Source organism: Bombina bombina, chromosome 10 (genome assembly GCF_027579735.1).
Source record: "Bombina bombina isolate aBomBom1 chromosome 10, aBomBom1.pri, whole genome shotgun sequence".
Classification (NCBI taxonomy): Eukaryota; Metazoa; Chordata; class Amphibia; order Anura; family Bombinatoridae; genus Bombina; species Bombina bombina.
Genome location: NC_069508.1, coordinates 95,221,707 through 95,236,706, shown reverse-complemented (window position 1 = coordinate 95,236,706; position 15,000 = coordinate 95,221,707). Strand labels below are relative to the sequence as shown.

The following is a 15,000-nucleotide window of genomic DNA, read 5'->3' as shown; positions in this document are numbered from 1 at the left end:
GAATCCCAAAAATAAAAGGCCCCTTTTAACACACCTTTTGTTATCAATACTATCGGATATAAGAATCCTAAGAGAGAAGGTTAAAAAATAAAACTTAACTTTTATTATTAAAATTAAATCTGTATGTAAAGGTTACAAGGTTAAAAACTATTAAAATTGTATATAACCATAAAAAGCAAAAAAACCTGGAATTTATTTCTGTTATCATTTTCCAGTATATAAATTCAAAATTAATCAATATAAACTCACAGAGATATCCCAATAGACTAGACCATTGTGGTGAATAGATTGAATAGCAAGATCCCTCAAATAACATATGATTTTGTGAAATCCCACGCGTTTCATACATTTTTTTTCAATAATAAACATGTATTTTACATTTAAATATTATATATGCAGAGTGCCCTCCACTAATACTGGCACCATTGGTAAATATGAGCAAAGAATGGTGTGAAAACATTGTCTGTATTGTTTAAAGTGATATGAAACCCTATTATCAATTTTCTTCATTCTCTTGGTATCTTTATTAGAATAAACAAAGAATGTAAGCTTAAGAGCCAGCCCATTTTTGGTTTAGCATCTGAGTAGCACTTGCTGATTGTTGGCTTACATTCATGCTTTTCACATAAAGATACCAAGAGAAGGAAGAAAAATTGATTATTATTAGAAAGTTTGCATGCTCTATTTGAATCATGAAATAAAAAAAATTGGTTTCATATCCCTTTGTTTAAAAAATACACAAAAATAATCTGCTCTCATGTATATGATATTATTGCAAACACAACATGTGTGGCACAATTATTGGCACCATTATAGTCAATACTTTGTGCTACCTCCCTTTGCCAAGATAACAGCTCTGAGTCTTCTCCTATAATGCCTGATGAAGTTGGAGAATACATTGCAAGGGATCTGAGACCATTCCTCCATACAGAATCTTTTCAGATCCTTAAAATTTCAAGGTTGACGCTGGTGGACTCTCCTATTCAGTTTACCCCACAGGTTTTCTATGGGCTTCGAGTCAGGGGACTGGAATGGCCATGGCAGGACCTTGATTTTGTGGTCAGTAAAACATTTTTCTGTTGATTTTGATGTATGTTTTGGAACATTGTCCTGCTGGTATATCCATCCATGGTCCTTTTTAAGATTTCTGGCAGAAGTAGTCAGTTGTTCATTTAATATATGTCGATATTTGATAGAGTTCATGGTGCCATGTATCCTAACAAAATATCCAGGTCCACTGGCATAACAACACCCCTAAAATATTTACCCATATTTAACCGTGGGCATGAGGCACTTTGCTATATGGCTACCTCTCTGTGTGCGCCAAACAAGCAGATCCCATTTGAAGTTCCAGTAGTGTCTGTCAAACTGAAGACGAGTTTGTTTTTGGATGAGAGTAGATCTTTTTTTTTTTTTTTAAACCATTCCAAATAAGTTGTGGTGATGTAGGTGACGTCGGATTGTAGTTTTGGAGACTTTTTGATCCCAAGACGCAAGTAACTTCTACAATTCTCCCAGGCCTAGACTGGCCATGGGGCATACAGGGCAAATGCCCGGTGGGCCGGACTTTTATGTAAGCCTTGCTGCTATATAGAGGCCCCACTCTCTCTTAATATGGGTAACAATCGGAAAGCTGTTACAATCTGCTTATTTTGTAAAGCAGAAAGTACATTTTTTTGCCTGGCTGTTAAGCAGAGGTGCCGCAGAATGAGAGTTCTGGTCTATTGTGGCTACTTAGCTGACAGAGGTCTAACTTATGTGGGCTGCTCTGCCTTTAAATGCCTATTTTTGTTCCCAGTCCGGTCCTTTCTCCAGCTATAATCCTTGGAGATATTTTAGCCACTCAAGCCATCCTTTTTACAGTGTGTTGAGACAATATAGACAGGTGTCCTCTTCCAGGTTGATTCATAACATTTCCAGTTGATTGAAACTTCTTAATTATTACCCTGATGGTGGAAATGGGCATTTCCAATGCTTTTGCTATTTTCTTATAGCCACTTCCCACAGCTCAAAAACCTTTTGCCGCACATCACAGCTATATTCCTTAGTCTTACCCATTGTAAAACAGGAAGTCATGGTTGAACAAATTCCTGTTCCTAGTCACCCAAGTGTACTAAAAAATGTTAAAAATCGGGGGGCGGAGCCTGCTCTCAGTGCGGTAGGACGCGTCTGTGTGAAGCTCCTGATATCAGATAGATTTTGTATCGTTTTTCTGCAGAAAATCTACAATATTTTATTCTCTAGTGCTCATCTGTTTCACTGAGATCCGACAAATGCTAAGAGTGGATGTTCCGACTGCGTCCTAGCCTATGTTCTCTGAGACAGCTGTGAGACACAAATCTCCTCAGGCCTTTCAGCCATTTTGCAACTACCAAGGTCAAGTAAAGAATGGATCTCACTATCCAGAGTCTGTGTGAGTCATGAATCATAGGTCTGGGGCTGCCACACAATTACCCCCACCCCCAAACTCTGGGGTTAAGCAATCCTGTAACAGGATTGTTCCAATATACTAAAAAGTAATTTGGGACTCTGTTGCCTGATAGCCCGGCTATCACTTATTTCAAAATGGAGGGTCTACGCAGATGGGAGCTGACAGTGACCCGGCTCCTTGAGAAACATTTTCAGAGCCTAGAACAAGGGATAAGTGCTATCCTGACAACTGCCCATAACGATAAGCGGGTGAAATTGGAACACACAAGTCCGACAGTACCGGGTGATCCTATACCATACAAGGTGGGAACGGGTGTATTGGAGGCCCCGTCCCTCACCGGCGGGGGGAACTAACCCGCTCATCCCTAAGGGGAATTCCGCCTCCACAATACCCCCAGATGGGGAGACATGTGCCTTCGGGAGAATTGCTGAGGTCTACCGGACCCGTCACCACATGGGAGTGGAATATATCAGAAGCAAAGTCAGAGGCAGAGATTGAATCCGGGCCGGCTGTGAGGAGGGCCGTTCTTCGGTATCCCCGGGATGCAGAAACGGCTGTTGCAGTGGAACGGAGAACCGTTCTTGCTACACCTCTACCTCTGAAAATACTGGCCGGGATGTCTGACTGAGGTAGCCCACTTAATTTGCCTAGGAATCCGAGAGACGACGCCTTACCTCCACTCCACATGACAGAAGCATCGTTGTGGCAAGCAGCAGGGCCCAGACTCCCTAGAAATTTGTCCGCCAGATCTCGGTTCTATTTGACAGTGAGGGTAGAACATTGGTATACTTCCAGAGCCGTTAAAGCAGGTATCGGCTGAACTATTCCTATATATAATGTACAAAAGCTTGTTAACACGCTCAGGATATTTTACAATAGTTATATCTTTCACTATATTTTACAATAGTTATATCTTTCACTATCTCTCTGTTTGTTCCAGATTACCTGAGGGGCTGTTCTCCTATATATTCATATCTGCTACTGAGACTTTTTACCTTGGAGTTATGTTTACCTTTAGAGACACATCCACATATCCTCTGGGTCTGAAACATTGAGTATCTGTTTATATTTCAGATATATGGCCTGGGTTTGGGGTAGCATGGCTGAGGTCTCAGGCTTAACTGTATTATATAGCTAAGAATCATACCACCAACTTCATGCATGAAGTTTTTCCTATCAGTGGCCCTGACAAATATTGGAGGGTATATGAGCGCTTAATTTGCATATGAACTTTTTTTATTTCTTAGTATGTAAGTGTAAAATATGGGACAGACGTTCACTATTCCAGGTTCAGTTAAATAGAGGATTGAATATATTAGTCTTTTACATGCCCTCTACATGAACACATCTATGTGTGGTGGTTGCTATATGTTTTAGAGTTTTCCTCTGTGTATACATTACAGATCTATGTGTCATTTTGATACAACTTCAACACCCATACCTATGTATGTCCATTGTTATTGCTTTGTTAAATTACATGAAAGATATATTCCTACCAAGATGATGCATTCTGAAATATTACTATGTTGATTTATAGATACCAGGCTTCTCCACTAGAGGGGAGTAAAGGTTTACATACAGTGGGGGAAAAAAGTATTGAGTCAGCCACCAATTGTGCAAGTTCTCCCACTTAAGAAGATGAGATAGGCCTGTAATTTTCATCATTGGTATACCTCAACTATGAGAGACAAAATGTGGAAACAAATCCAGACAATCACATTGTCTGAATTGGAAAGAATTTATTTGCAAATTATGGTGGAAAATAAGTATTTGGTCAATATCAAAAGTTCATCTCAATACTTTGTTATATATCCTTTGTTGGCAATGACAGAGGTCAAACGTTTTCTGTAAGTCTTCACAAGGTTGTCACACACAGTTGCTGGTATGTTGGCCCATTCCTACATGCAGATCTCCTCTAGAGCAGTGATGTTTTGGGGCTGTCGTTGGGCAACACGGACTTTCAACTCCCTCCAAAGGTTTTCTATGGGGTTGAGATATGGAGACTGGCTAGGCCACTCCAGGACCTTGAAATGCTTCTTACGAAGCCACTCCTTCGTTGCCCGGGTGGTGTGTTTGGGATCATTGTCATGCTGAAAGACCCAGCCACGTTTCATCTTCAATGCCCTTGCTGATGGAAGGAGGTTTGCACTCAAAATCTCACGATACATGGCCCCATTCATTCTTTCATGTACACGGATCAGTCATCCTGTTCCGTTTGCAGAGAAACAGCCCCAAAGCATGATGTTGCCACCCCCATGCTTCACAGTAGGTATGGTGTTCTCTCTCCTCCAAACACGACAAGTTGTGTTTCTACCAAACAGTTCTACTTTGGTTTCATCTGACCATATGACATTCTCCCAATCTGCTTCTGGATCATCCAAATGCTCTCTAGCATACTTCAGACAGGCGCGGACATGTACTGGCTTAAGCAGGGGGACACGTCTGGCACTGCAGGATCTGTGTCCCTGGCAGCGTAGTGTGTAACTGATGGTAGCCTCTGTTACGTTGGTCCAGCTCTCTGCAGGTCATTCACTAGGCCCCCGTGTGGTTCTGGGATGTTTGCTCACCGTTCATGTGATCATTTTGACCCCACAGAGTGAGATCTTGCGTGGAGCCCCAGATCGAGGGAGATTATCAGTGGTCTTGTATGTCTTCCATTTTCTAATTATTGCTCCAACAGTTGATTTCTTCACACCAAGCTGCTTGCCTATTGCAGATTAAGTCTTCCCAGCCTGGTGCAGGTCTACAATTTTGTTTCTGGTGTCCTTCGACAGCTCTTTGGTCTTCACCATAGTGGAGTTTGGAGTGTGACAGTTTGAGGTTGTGGACAGGAGTCTTTTATACTGATAACACGTTCAAACAGGTGCCATTAATACAGGTAATGAGTGGAAGACAGAGGAGCCTCTTAAAGAAGAAGATACAGGTATGTGAGAGCCAGAAATCTTGCTTGTTTGTAGGTGACCAAATACTTATTTTCCACCATAATTTGCAAATAAATTCTTTCCAAATCAGACAATGTGATTGTCTGGATTTGTTTCCACATTTTGTCTCTCATAGTTGAGGTATACCTATGATGAAACAGGCCTCTCTCATCTTCTTAAGTGGGAGAACTTGCACAATTGGTGGCTGACTAAATACTTTTTTTCCCCACTGTATACATTTGAAAGAGTATCAATACTCTCTCAGTTTCAGGATTAATTGTTTTATATAGCTGAGATTCATACCATCAATTACATACCTGAAGTTTCTCCTACCATCGGCCCTGGCAATTATTAGAATGTGCATGAGCACTTTACCTACATTGTGTATCAACTTTTTTTTTTAGCAATTAGCATGAAAGTGTAAACTTTCCTTGCATCCCCATGGATACAACTATATATTATGGTTACTATATGTTTTAGAGTTTTACTCTGTGGTTATCTTATAGACTAGTGTGACAGCTCGTTAGAATTCTAACGCCTATACCTATGTATGTTTACTGGTAATGTTTTGTGAAGATGCATGAAAACTCCCACCAAGATGATGCATTCTGAAATACCACTTTAGGACTATACATAGGCACCAAGCTGTTCCGCTAGAGGGGAGTAAAGCTTTACGCATAAATTTAGAGGTGTATCAGTGCTCACTCAGTTGTATCCACTCCAGAACAGCACTCAGACTGAAGCGATAACCCCCCAGCAAGTCATGGAGTAATCTTAACAAACGTTTCTCTATATATCCCCCTGTCCCTTAGCATTTCCCTAAATGGTAATAACTATCTAGCCTGCTATGTACTTGCTCTTTGTACCAAGCCATTATTGTCCCTTATACAATTTGTTTTGCATCAAAGTCCCACATTCTTCCATCAATCTAGTTCAGGAGGTCTGCAAGAGGTCTCCCTACGTTTTTGGGGGAAATTACTTCATCTTATATCTCACTATGTTTTAAGGGGTTGCACCGTAATAGAAAATATGAGGTTTACTTTTTATTTAGCTTTCCTAGGCAATATGCGTTTTCCTTGTCTGACAAGTCTTTATGTGAAGATTATGTTCATGACAGTGATTTCACTTCTTATATGTTTGTAACTCTGTGATATAAACTGCTTGTTGTACTTATTTTTCAACCTCAATAAAAATTTATATATATTAAAAAAAAGAAGTAAATCAATGGGAATATATTTCAAATATATTTTTCTCATATGAATTCATAGGGGTGCCAAAATTGTGCCACACAAATTTAGTTTTTTTTTGGATAAACCTGTGTTGTGTTTGCAATTGTTTGATATCCATGAGAGTAGAGTATTTTTGTGTATTTTTTTAACAAAAGATCAAACGTTTAAACAATAAAGACAAATTTTCACAGCCTTCTTTGCTCATATTTACCAAGGGTGCCAATATTAGTGGAGGGCACTGTATGTATATATAAGTTTAATACTTTATTTTAAAATGCTACACTTCTTTATACTTTTATTGTAGCCCTAACACTTGACACCAGGGCCTCTAGTTATCAAGCCGTCAACCTCAAATACGCTGGAATTCCGCAGCGTATTTGTGGCGTGGCTGATTCGCCTAAGTTATCAAGCCCTACACACCGACAAAAGTAGAATATAGTGACGTAAGCTTCGATCCGCCGGACTCAGTCTGACACAGATCGATTCTTACGTCACTCCAGATGTTCCGAACACAAGTTCGGCACAATCTGACTACTTTTGGAAGTTATCAAATGACTACCAGGTACGCTCGGCACTTTTCCGGCCCAGCGTACCTGGTTTTCAATCCGCCGCCCTGGAGATTGAAGTTCAATCCGATTGGCTCATTAGATCAGCCAATCGGTTTGAACTTCAATCTGATTGGCTGATTGCATCAGCCAATCAGATTTTTTCCTACCTTAATTCCGATTGACTGATAGAATCCTATCAGCCAATCGGAATTCGAGGGACGCCATCTTGGATGACATCACTTAAAGGAACCTTCATTCGTCGGGTAGTCGTTGGTGGAGAAGGATGTTCCGCGCCGGAGGTCTTGAAGATGGAGCCGCTCCTCGTCGGATGGATGAAGATAGAAGATGCCGCTTGGATGAAGATGTCTGCCGGTCCGGATGTCCTCTTCTGCCCGGATAGGATGAAGATTTCTGTCGGTCTGGATGTCCTCTTCTGCCCCATCGGATGAAGACTTCGGCCCGGCTGGGTGAAGACGACTCAAGGTAGGGAGATCTTCAGGGGGTTAGTGTTAGGTTTTTTTAAGGGGGGTTTGGGTGGGTTAGAGTAGGGGTATGTGGGTGGTGGGTTTTAATGTTGGGGGGTTGTATTTTTTTTTCAGGCAAAAGAGCTGATTACTTTGGGGCATGCCCCGCAAAAAGCCCTTTTAAGGGCTGGTAAAAGAGCTGATTACATTTTAATGTAGAATAAGGTAGGGACTTTTATTATTATTTTTTTATTATTATTTTATTAGGGGGCTTAGATTAGGTGTAATTAGTTTAAAATACTTTTAATATTTTTTTATTTTCTGTAATTTAGTGGGGGTTTTTTGTAATTTAGTTTAGTTTATTTAATTGTATTTAATTGTAGGTATTGGCTAGTAATTTAATTAATTTAATCATAGTGTAGTGTTAGGTTTAATTGTAACTTAGGTTACCTTTTATTTTACAGGTAATTTTGTATTTAAAATAAATACAAAGTTGCCTGTAAAATAAATATAAATCCTAAGATTTATTTTACAGGTAAGTATTTAGTTTTAAATAGGAATAATTTATTTAATGATAGTGTAGTGTTAGGTGTAATTGTAACTTAGGTTAGTTTTTATTTTAAAGGTAAATTTATTTTTATTTTATCTAGGTAGTTATTAAATAGTTAATAACTATTTAATATCTATTGTACCTAGTTAAAATAAATTTAAATTTGCCTGTAAAATAAAAATAAATCCTAAAATAGCTACAATATAATTATTAGTTATATTGTAGCTATATTAGGGTTTATTTTATAGGTAAGTATTTAGTTTTAAATAGGATTAATTTAGTTTATAAGAGTAATTTTTATTTAGATTTATTAAAATAATATTTAAGTTAGGGGGGTGTTAGGGTTAGTGTTAGACTTAGGTTTAGGGGTTAATTAGTTTAATATAGATGGCGGCGGTATAGGGGGGGCAGGATAGGGGTTAATACATTTATTATAGGTGGCGACGGTATAGGGGGGGCAGGATAGGGGTTAAAAAGTTTAATATAGGTGGCGGCGGTATAGGGGGGCAGGATAGAGGTTAATAAATTTATTATAGGTGGCGGCGGTATAGGGGGGGCAGAATAGGGGTTAATAGGTATTATGTAGGTGGCAGAGGGGTCTGGGAGCGGCGGTTTAGGGGTTAATACATTTATTATGGTTGCGGCGGGGTCCGGGAGCGGCGGTTTAGGGGTTAATATATTTATTATAGTTGCGGCGGGGGCTAGGAATGGCGGTTTAGGGGTTAATAACTTTATTTAGTTGCGGGGGCCTCCGGGGGCGGCGGTATAGGGGGTAGAACAGTATAGTATAGTGTGGGTGCTTAGTGACAGGGGTATCAATAAAGCTGTAAAAAAGCTGAAGAGCAGCGAGATCGGATGAGTGATAACTATCACAGTCCGCTGCTCATCGCCCCGTACTTGGTGCGCGCCTTTTTGACAGCTTTATTGATAACTTTGGCGAACGTATTCAGGTCCGCGGCGGCAATGTGAGGCGAGCTTAGGCAATCGTATTGGGGCCGGCGAAGGCAGGTACGTACGGAGCTTGATAACTAGAGGCCAAGGTCTCAAGTCGCACTACATTTTTTCACAACTTGTAATATGAGTGATGATTAATCCATTGAAAATGTCGGGTGCCCAAAAGAGATGTCGGCCTCGCTAAACATTATCTGGTAATTCTTTTTAACCATTTACTTGTAACACCAGATTGTGCATTATTCGGAGTGCAGGCCATGATATTGATAGCGTACCCTGCACTATCAATAGCGATTAGCGCTCAACTTGTAATCTAAACCTAGGTTTATATTTTCAAATGGACATTCTAATACAACAACTTTAACTTGGGTCACACATCACTACTGTCAGTTGGAGTATTTAGTAATCTATTATTGAGAACAGCTAGATTAACCCTTTGAGTGCTAAGCACTTTCCCACCTGGGTGCTAAGATATTTAACATTTTTTTTAAAAAATTGTTATTTTTATTTTCAGACCCCCAATACTTACACTGTTTGGAAGGTTAGGCAATTACCTTTCCAATGGTGGGTCTTGGGGGTCTGTAGCTGCGTAGATGCCTGAGATACAGGCTTCTAAGCAGCATGCCCCCTGCTCCTTTACTTAACATTGTTAAGTATAAATAAAGTTGCGCTGTGACGTCATCACGTTATTGCGCGTGACGTCACCACGCAAAACAGGAAGCCCCGGCGATGCATGTCACTATACAGGCACGATCGCCGGGGTAGGAGCGGTGGGAGCCCCCAGATCTCCCTCAAGGTGGGAGAGTGCTAGCGAAGGCTCTGAGCCATCATTAGCACCAGAGTGGGAAACTCTGTGACGGCTCAGAGCCGTCATTAGCACTCAAAGGGTTAAAGCATCAACATACTATTTTAGTTTATTTTAAAAAAATCCTCATACTAAACATAGAAAAAAGCTATCAAAATTAAGAGAGAAAAATATCTGACTCTTTAATGGCAATGTAATGTAACCATTTTAATTTGCTTTCTATAAGGAAGGAACCTAGAAAATGTGATACATATTTCATAGGATTTAACCCTATCCTTTTTCCAGTATATTGAGATATGCTCAGGAGCATGCACATGTTTTGAGAAATAAAAGGCAGCAGTGTTTGCAACAATGTATAATATTGTTACACATTTTTTTGCAATCACTGCTTTCATATAGTGCAGTGTTTCTCAACCGCAGCCCTCAAGTACCCCTAACTGGCCAGGTTTTTATTATAGCTGAACTAGAGCACAGGTGAAATAATCAGCTGATGGGTGAGAGCAGGTTAGTAACCATGGTTACTGATCAGCTGATTACTTCACCTGTGCTCATCTGTGTTCAGCTATAATGAAAGCCTGGACTGTTGAGGGTACTTGAGGGCCGCGGTTGAGAAACACTGATAGTTTACAATTTGTGCATGCACCTGCACCTACATAGGTATGCTCTTCAACAAAGTAAATTTGATGTAAGTGAATCTGAAAGGTTGTTTGTTTTTTTGCTCTAATGAATCCAGTAAGTTTAATTTTGACGTTTGTATCCCTTTTAGGTATACATTTATTTTTCTATAAAAATACACCTCTTATTTTTTAATTTTGTATTTTACTAACCTGGGCTGAAAGTGATGCATTAAATATAAATAATTTCTATGTCCCTTTAATAATGATGTGCTGTTTAAGAATGTTTAATTGCTTTCTCTCTCTCAGATATTATTTGATAACCAAGCGCACAGTGGAAGAATTAAAATCAGCTTAGATACTGATGTTTTGATCCAGGAGTGTAAAGACTGGCATTTGTCTGGTTCCAGTAAGTACCCTCTGATTTGTAGATTTAGTCATGATTAATTTGTTGAAAAGCATACCTTGGTATTTAACAGAAAAGTACTACTGCTAGCTCATCTGTACTGGGTACACAAATATGCCTCTTGTCATCGGTTCACTAAAAAGTGTTCACCTAGCTCACAGTAGTTCGTTGCTGCTGTGGAACTGATGTTAACTATGGGCCAGATTACGAGTGGTGCACTTACTGTTTTGCACAAGCGATATCAGTTTTTTCATGGCTGTTTGCATGCGTCGGAAGGAGCTTGCGTATTACAAGTTGAAAATAAATGCGAACACATGAGCTCAATCACGATTTATGATAGAATGATTACCGCGACTTCAGACCTCTGGTTAATTGTTACGCCAGTCAAAAAAGTGTCACAAAACACATTAATAATATTTTTAAAAATACAGTTACACTCATAATAACACTATCTAATAAAAAATTTTTTTTTTAAATGCACAAAAAGGTTATAAGGGCTCCAAGATGTGAGGTCTCAGATGTTAGAGAAAAAAAGGCTGCAAAGGGCTTTAACATAGAGATATATACATATACATGTTTAAAGATGTATGTGTATATGTGTGTGTATATATATATATATGTATGACGAAACTCAAGAGGTATTGTAATAAGCACAATCACAAAGTCCCCCCTTGATAGGGTAAAATTCCCTCTCTCAAAGACACCCTCCGTTGATCTACCATACAGAGTGTAAACGCAGCTTAAACCGTAATAACAGTATAAGTCCTTGGAAACGTTTAACCACACTATGGAAATATACTATGCACAATAAGCAGTAAAACACTAGTGGGAGTGGTATTCCCAAGAGCAACCTTTGCCCACAACAGCCTATGGCCACACCCACTCACCACTTTTCGTGTCACTCTTTTGTGTGTGCCATGTATGCCGTGCTGTGGTCCCCTGTATCCGGGCTCTGCGTGTATAGCCGCTGGACTCTGCATGTATAGCCGCTGGACTCTGCGTGTATAGCTTCGTGTATAGCTGTTCCAAAACCAGTGAGACACACACACACATATATATATAAGGTTTAGGCAGATGTGAAAAAAAATTTCTTAAAGGGACAGTCAACACCAGAAGTTTTGTTGTTTAAAAAGAAAGATAATCCCTTTATTACCCATTCCCCAGTTTTGCATAACCAACGCAGTTATAATAATACACTTTTTACCTCTGTAATTGCCTTGTATCTAAGCTTCTGCTGACTGCCCCCTTATTTCAGTTCTTTTGACAGACTTGCATTTTAGCTAATCAGTACTCACTCCTAGGTCACTTCACGTAGATGAGCTCAATGTTATCTATGTAAAACACATGAACTAATGCCCTCTAGTGGTCAAAATGCATTCAGATTAGAGGCAGTCTTCAAGGTCTAAGCAATTTGCATATGAACCTCCTAGGTTTAGCTTTTAACTAAGAATACCAAGAGAATACAGCAAAATTGGTGATAAAAGTAAATTGGGAAGTTGTTTAAAATTACATGCCCTATTTAAATCATGAAAGTTTTTTTTTGGACTTGACTGTCCCTTTTGGCCAAGTTCCTTAAAATCTGTGTGCAAGTATACCTAGAAGAATTGGTGCTGTTTTGAAGGCAAAGGGGGGTCACACAAAATATTGATTTGATTTAGATTTTTCTTCTGTCCAATCACTGCATTTTGTTAATTGATAAAAATAAACTATTAACATTTCTATTTTTGAAAGCATTTGTACTTTACAGCATTTTTTATACTTTCCTAAAATGTTTGCACAGTAAAATAGGACGGCACTCGCTGGATTTAGATACAGTATAAAATTATTTATTATATGGTAATGGTTGACCATATAATAAATAATGTTATACTGTATCTAAATCCAGCGAGTGCAGTCCTTTATTGAAGAAATCTGTGGATATTCTGACTTAGGCACCCTGGTTGATGACCTGATTGAATTGTGAGTGCAGATACACATAGGATATATATTTATTTATTTATAAAATATTTTACCAGGAAGGATACATTGAGATTTCTCTTGTTTTCAAGTATGTCCTGGGATCACAAAACATTGCATTGATACAATAGGGTACAATAAAATACAAAAACAATAATAATACACAATGTATGCAAACATTTAACATAGAACAGGTAGGAAATATATAATAAACCATGACAGGTGCATTCTGTTTTGAGATATGTAGAGAGGGATCTCTTAAAGGATTGGGGAAGGTTTGAAAGTGTGCAGGAGGTCATTCCATAACTGTGGCGCTCTGTAGGAAAAGAAGGATCGAGCTGCTTTCTTTTTGTATTGAGGCAAGCTAAATAATGTGCTGGTACTGGATCAGAGGTTATAGGAGGTGGGAATAGCTGGGGAGAGCATTCTGCTCAGGGGCGCGATCCGATATATGGCGCAGGTTTCGGCGCAAGCATGGAAACCTGCACCACCCGTAGTTTCAGCTCGCAACTCAAGCTATCCCATATACGGCGCCGTCAGATGCTAAAGTGTCGTAAGTCTGACAAACCAGCGATGTCCAGAAATCTGCGTAAGTACAAATTTCTGGAGTCGCCAGTGACTTACGGCACTTTAGAAACTGCGGGCGCCTACAAAACCTGGCTAAGTTATTAAATTTCCCGTACTGTCTAACACGCCTCCCAAACATAGCCAGACATGTATACCCCTCTATCCGCTATCCCCCCTCACTCTCCTAATAATAGATGTATTAACCCCTAAACTACCGCACCTAATAAAGTTATTAACCCCTAAACCGCTGCTCCCAGACCCCGCCGCCACCTACATTAACTACTCCCTAATGTGAGCCCCTTAAACCAGCGCCACCTACATTAACTAACCCCTAATGTGAGCCCCTTACACCACCGCCACCTACATTAACTACCCCCTAATGTGAGCTCCTACCCCGCCGCCAGCTATATTAAAATTATTAACCCCTAATCTAATCCCCCTACCCCGCCGCCAGCTATATTAAATACATTAACCCCTAATCTAATCCCCCTACACCGCTGCCAGCTATATTAAATGTATTAACCCCTAATCTAATCCCCCTACACCGCCGCCACCTATATTAAATTAATTAACCCCTAAAATACTAAAATATCCCTACCACTAAACCTAAGTCTAACCCTACAAATAGCCCTGAAAGGGGCTTTTTGCGGGCCATTGCCCTAAAGTAATCAGCTCTTTTACCAGCCCTTAAAAGGGCTTTTTGCGGGGCATTGTCACAAAGTAATCAGCTCTTTTGCCTCTAATCTAAATCCCCCTACACCGCCGCCACCTATTATAAATGTATTACCCCCTAATCTAATCCCCCTACACCACCTATATTAAATACATTAACCCCTAATCTAATCCCCCTACACCGCCGCCACCTATATTAACTATATTAACCCTAATTATATTAGGGTTAATATAGTTAATATAGTTATTATATTATATATATATTAAGTATAATAACCCTATCTAACTCTAACACCCCTAACTAAATTCTTATTAAAATAAATCTAATTAATATTATTAATTAAAATATTCCTATTTAAATCTAAATACTTACCTATAAAATAAACCCTAAGATAGCTACAATATAATTAATAATTACATTGTAGCTATTTTAGGGTTTATATTTATTTTACAGGTAACTTGGTATTTATTTTAACTAGGTACAATAGCTATTAAATAGTTAATAACTATTTAATAGCTACCTTGTTAAAATAATTACCAATTTACCTGTAAAATAAATCCTAACCTAAGTTACAAATACACCTACACTATCAATAAATTAAATAAACTACAAATATCTAAACTAAAATACAATTAAATTCACTAAACTAAATTACAAAAAAACCCCCACTAAATTACAAAAAATAAAAAAAGATTACAAGAATTTTAAGCTAATTACACCTATTCTAAGCCTCCTAATAAAATAATAAAGCCCCCCAAAATAATAAAATGCCCTACCCTATTCAAAATTAAAAATTAACCAGCTCTTTTACCAGCCCTTAAAAGGGCTTTTTGCGGGGCATTTCCCAAAGTAATCAGCTCTTTTGCCTGTAAAAAAAAAACAATA

The 15,000-nt window shown here is 39.0% G+C and overlaps 1 protein-coding gene across 1 annotated transcript in view; it reads left to right on the top strand.

The window, feature by feature from the left end:
• LOC128640817 (mucolipin-3) overlaps positions 1-15,000 on the top strand; it is a 172,905-nt gene that overhangs the window by 68,390 nt on the left and 89,515 nt on the right. The window contains exon 6 of the mRNA XM_053693242.1: positions 10,823-10,922. Coding sequence (XP_053549217.1) covers positions 10,823-10,922 — 100 coding nt within the window. The remainder of the gene's footprint in view (positions 1-10,822; positions 10,923-15,000) is intronic.